The sequence below is a fragment of the Pseudoliparis swirei genome, chromosome 12 (assembly GCF_029220125.1).
Source record: "Pseudoliparis swirei isolate HS2019 ecotype Mariana Trench chromosome 12, NWPU_hadal_v1, whole genome shotgun sequence".
NCBI classification, from domain to species: domain Eukaryota; kingdom Metazoa; phylum Chordata; class Actinopteri; order Perciformes; family Liparidae; genus Pseudoliparis; species Pseudoliparis swirei.
This window is the reverse complement of record NC_079399.1, coordinates 8,230,793-8,236,477: the sequence shown is the minus strand read 5'-3', so window position 1 is coordinate 8,236,477 and position 5,685 is coordinate 8,230,793. Positions and strand designations below refer to the sequence as shown.

At 46.2% G+C, this 5,685-nt stretch overlaps 1 protein-coding gene across 1 annotated transcript; it reads right to left on the bottom strand.

Moving 5' to 3' along the window:
- Positions 1-461: 461 nt before the first annotated feature.
- On the bottom strand, positions 462-5,108 carry batf (basic leucine zipper transcription factor, ATF-like). The gene is made up of 3 exons (XM_056427449.1): positions 5,027-5,108; positions 3,948-4,052; positions 462-1,303 (listed from the first exon to the last, which is right to left on the bottom strand). Exons 1-3 carry the CDS (start codon positions 5,087-5,089, stop codon positions 1,088-1,090), a joined length of 384 nt encoding a protein of 127 aa, XP_056283424.1. The 5' UTR covers positions 5,090-5,108; the 3' UTR covers positions 462-1,087.
- Positions 5,109-5,685: the final 577 nt, after the last annotated feature.

The following is a 5,685-nucleotide window of genomic DNA, read 5'->3' as shown; positions in this document are numbered from 1 at the left end:
TTGGCCAGATTGTAATGTCACGACGCTATTAGAGTGGACCCAATAGCACGACTCAGACAGGAGTAACAAAGATTACTGTCTTTGGTTGGAAACAGGCTGGGTCAAAACCGGGAGATCAGTCGAAGAAGCAAACAAGTCCAAAAAGGGGCGGGGCAGAGAGTCAGAGGTCAGGGCAGGCAGGCAGCGTCAGAACAGGCAGGTCAGGAATATACACTAATAACACTGGAGAATTTGGCACAAAAACACAAGACAATCTGGCAGAGGACTGGTGGAAATGAGGGAGCTAAATAGTGAGGGACTAATGAGGGGATGGGCTGCAGGTGAGAAGGGCGTGAGGACCAGGTGAAGGGAATGAGGGACTAACGAGGTGATCAGAGGCAGGTGAGGGGAGTTGGATTGACGAGATGGTGTGACAGGATGAAAACAACTATTACAAAAAGGAAGACGTGGAGGTCAGAAAGTATCACCAAAAAGGCTTCACATTTAATAAATATATGTCGTCCCACATCAGCGTTGTCACCAGTACACAAGTGGAGACCCCGTTGAATGCCCGTTCCTCACTGGACACACGTGGATCTTTTAAGGATTTCTTTAGGATCTCGACTTTACATTCTCTTTGTCCACAATCAAATCTGTCAAAAAAAATCTCCTGAGCATTATCGATCTACACTTACACATTGAAACGCATTCATAAAACACGAGAAAGTAGGAACATGACGAGATGACACTAAACATTTTTTTTTTAAACTGTACCGCCTGAGTCCCCTGAACACACCGTAGGTTGTTCTGTTTCTCCCAATGTAAACATGGACTGGTTCATAACTCGTTGAGCCATTTTAAGTTCACACACAGATCCCTGATATTAATCAGGTGAAAGCAAAGAGATGAACACAACAATAAATAGTTTTGAACACAGCTTGCGACAGCATGGGCTCGGTGCTGTCATTGAGTTCCAGACGTGCTGGCTGCTTATGTAATGTTCATGTTTTAGAACAATGATCAACGCACACAGACACATTCACAGTCCGTCTTTCTCTCCACTGAGGTCAGTCGTCGGTTCGCAGCGCGCCCTCGGTGGTCGGCGGGGTCAGTGCTGGTAGTGTGGCACGGTGATGTGCTGGTGGTGGTGGTAGCTGCTGTGGTGGGGAGGGTGGAGGAGGAGGTCGGGGGTCGGAGGAGCCTGCAGGCCGGTGCACTGAGGCTCGTGGCTGCTCAGCACGGAGGACAGATACTTGGCCTCCTCCGTCAGCTGCTTCACCTCCTTCCTCAGGGCGGCGTTCTCCTTCTCCAGGTTCTCACTCTCCTGCCAATGCACAGGGACACCATGTTTGTTTATTAGTGATGCAGAAGGGGGGTTTTACTGTGAGGTTAATGCTCAAATGACAGCAGTATTATATCCGGTACTCTTTATTATGCTTTAACAACACATTTAATTCGATTTAACTCCTGAACATTAATCTATTAACATGTATTTCCTGTCTGTCGGTTCACAGCTACACCATAATGAGGCTGACATTTGTGGTTTTGAGTTCAATTTCTCCGCAGTAACTTCTGGATGGCGCGCCAGCACATCGGCCCACTCGTGGCCCCTTTAGCATCACATGTCGTCACTTTGGAGCTCCTCGGACTTTTCGTCCGGTTTCCATCTTCTGGCCACAGTCTGAATCTGTGCCACACGTTGGTTTATCATCAGATACATTGCAATATATTTTCCGCCTGTGAACTTTATGAACGATGAGCTTTAGCATCTTAGCCGGCATTGCCATTTTAATAAGCATGTTAGCGTGCTGGCTTCAGGCCTTGACTCAAAGCGCCACCGTACTGTGGACGTGATGCTCAATATGAGTCTATCACGTGCACATTCTGCAAGTACATTTCAATATTTTGCAAGCACGCTTCTTGGAGAGTAAATACAAGTTTTGTAGTCTTTGGAAATTATTAGGTGAAAATGTACTTTTAAATTGGTTAAAAGGCTACCACATTGTATTTGTGACAGTTATCTTACAACCAGCAGGTAACACAGTTGAAATAGGCTTTTTACACTTTTACATAGCACTGTAAACACAGAAACTGATGAAATTAATTCATTATTGTCAGCAAGCCTAACTTGTTACACTCCCAGGACCCTGCCCACCTTAATGGACCATAATTCATGTTATTAATTACACCTGTGACTGTGCAACTAATCGACACGGTGGCCCACTATAGATTGTTGTTTTGCATTAGCTGAAAAAACCCACCAGAATGTAAGTAATAAAAGCATTTCCACGGTCGTAAAGGAACGTGTAACTTTATATTCAAATTATTTTCCTTTCGATACTGAAATGAATGAAGACCAAACATTTATTGCGAGTTAATAAAAACACACATTAAAAATCTACAGCAAGCCTAACGTTTCCTAAGCTACTTTATTACATTTGATCCTTTTTTAAAGTCGCAGCGTCCTTCAACGTCAAACCTGTGAATGCTGATTCCAAAAGAACCACAAATTAAAAATTAGATGATGAGAGCACATTTTTGCAAAGCAAGCTCTTGTGAAGATAAAAGTAGAGCAAACTGTGTGTGCAAGAAAAACACTTCTTCGGTGTGGGAATAGCACGGAGGGGGCGGGGGGAACCTTCCACTTGGTGAATTAAAAAGGTCATCACACCATGGCCGAAAGATTATAACGCCGAGCTGTGGGTATACTGTCACAGAACCTTTGGGCAAACCCCATGTACATGCGTCACTTCGTTAAATACAGCCCACTGCTATCAGCGCTTTACAAGAAGTGACAGCGTTTTTCCTCCACTTCTGCCCACGGTATACAATTTACACAGAAGAAGACACACACAAAATACGACTGAAGAAACAGGAAATAAGCCACGGTGTCACAGAGAGGGAAAAGTCACCTTCCTGTTTATCTACCGAGGCGATGACAGAGAAACCACAGAGTGTGTTCTGTGGTCCCCTGGTGCTCTGTGTGTGAGTGACACACTTCAGAGACATTGATGTTTTACACTTGATGGGAAGTTTCTCATGTGTTCAAAACTCCTTATCTGCCAGCGTGGGTTTCCTGAAGGTCAAACTCTCTCGAGTTTATCGGATGAAGTTCACAGAAACAGCTGCTCTGAAAACACCACGGCGACGCGAGAACAATGCAACGCTAATCAAATCGGCTTGAACTCGAACGAGGAAGTCCCACTGATATGTGAGAAAGTCCTCAGCGTGTTGAGATGTGTGCCGATGTGACCGCATGGAGAGTTACTGGAGGTCGACACGGCTCCGTGAGATAATGATTGCGTCGTCGGCTGAGAGGTCATCGTGTTCGTGGGCCTGTTCTAAGCGAAAAGAAGTTCTGAGAAAGGCCTGCGCTCTTTTTTTGGGGATGTTTGAGTTCACTAAAAGACTCCTCGTGTGTCCACGCAAACAAGTAAACACCGACTACCACGCAGAATTAGCAGCATGAGAAGAATAATGGAGGGCATCGGACAGAAGTGGCCGGCCCGAACGCCCTTCTGTCATCATATTCGCTGCTGCAATCTCTGGTGCTGGATTCTGCTGCTGAAGGGAGTGATTGCCCACACGTGCTAATTTATTCCGTAAGCTTCTGCAAACACACACAGAGAGAGCGGCGGTCCAAGTGGGCAGCCCGACAGGAGCCGTGACACATCGCCACATGGTCAGGTAGAAGCGTTTTCATAAATATAGTGCAAGGCTTGTTCCCAGAGGCTGTTCCTAAAAGCCTCGCCTATGGCTCATCCCTCAGTATGCACCCGTATAGTCTGATTTGTAAAGACACGACAAAATCATGGCTTTTGGGGCTCGAAATGAGGCTCGTGTATCCAGAGTACTCCTCCAGTTTATGTGCAGTACTTCATCAAGGAGCAGTCGTTTCACAATGCATCGCTTTGGAGTGAGATGCAGTGTAAGAGCGAGGTGTACGTCGCCAAGAGAAGCCTCCTCACCAAGTGCAGGTTGTCAGCTTTCTGAGTTTGCCTCATCCTGCTCTTCTGAGCCGCGATCCGGTTCTTCTCTCTCCGCATCACCTTCTTCGCATCGTCCGAGGAGCACTGATAACGCACAAAGGTCGACAGTTAACTCGTGCGTGCGTGTGTGTGTGTGTGTGTGTGTACGGTGACACAAACATCAAGTGGCAAACTGAGGGAGATGTTCCTGGACCTGAGAAAGCGAAGAGCAGACCGAGCGAGTCACTGGCTGCCGCCGGTGAGGTTCATGTGTGAAATGGAGGCGTCGTCTGGTTCAATGACAGTTGGACAGAAGGTCGCTCAACTTGACGCTGAATCTGAAGGGCAGGGTCGGGGGAGAGGCTGAGTCATGGGCTCAAGTATAAGGCACACCCTGTTTCGTGTCTTGAACACACGGTTTTCTTGGTATCGTAATAACTAATCCACTTCAAAATGCAGAGTCAGTTGTACATCAAAGAAATGACAAAATTCACTCTCTCAACGTCTTCTGAATTGTCCGTTAAAGCCCCAACAACAACGGGTGCAGCTGGAGATTCCTCCATCCACGTATGAGTGAGGCTCCCAGCATGTTATTGTTTCAAACATTTGATTTCCATAATGCTAGAGCAGAGAGAAGGAGCGGCGATGTGCAGCAAGTCCCACGTACATGAGTAATAACAATAATAATACAGCCCGTCACACGCTGGCTGTTCCTGACAGCTCTCTCATCATTCACAGTTTGAGTAACTTGCTGAAACAAAAGGAGTCGCACAACTTGGACCAGTGATACATTTTGCAGTTCAGGAAAAAAGCCGACACCGGAGGCGAGTCACGGCTGCGTGTGAAACACTTCTGAGAAGCTGTGAGGCAGAAGAACTTCGTGCTCTCGGTGACAGGCTGTGTGTGGCTGCCCACTAAATATGCATCATACACTCCCATCACACCGTCAGGGGACGTACGTGCGGCGTTTCAGTCACAGGATTTGTATTTAATGTATAGATCTAAGTGTAAAGTGGGATGTAAACAAGTTAACGGTCGTAGATTGCTGAGATAGAATATACGAGGAGGAGCACACTTACCGGCCTGCTTCCAGGTGATGGGGACTTGTAACTTGTGTCATTGCTGTCAGAGCCCTGAGCCATAGCCAACCGCGGCGACGGAAACCGTGTGTCTTTGTCCACTTCTGCTTTGTGTTCTTTAGTGTGTGTGTGTGTGTGTGAGAGAGAGAAAGAGAGAGAGAGAGAGACTCTGTGTAGCAGAACGAGTGCTAAGAAGAACTTGGCTTAATGAGTCTCTTTCTTCCCTCTTTTCTTTCCCTTTCTGTCACTCCTCCTTCTCTTTCACTCTCGCGCTCTCTCGCTTTATCTCTGTCACCCCCCTCTCGCTCTCTCTCTCTCTCGTTCTCTGACACACACACACACACACACTGTGAGACTCGCTGCCTGCCTAATTAGCTGTATTTGATGTGGCTTCTGGTAAGAATCTGGGTGAGTTGCATTAGACTGGAAGTCACATGTCTGATGGAAAGTTAAAGCACATACGGTCATCTTGTAAACTCCAGAAAAAATGTGTGGCTTTGGTCATAATTTAAATACCAATGTGGTGGATATTACCAGTTTCAGAAAAAGATTTCTAATACTTACCTACAAGTCTATATGTAAAAAAACTAAACATTGTTTGGTAGCGGCAAACTTTCTCTTAAAACACCAGATATTAACGTAGCTGAAACTTGTTTTTT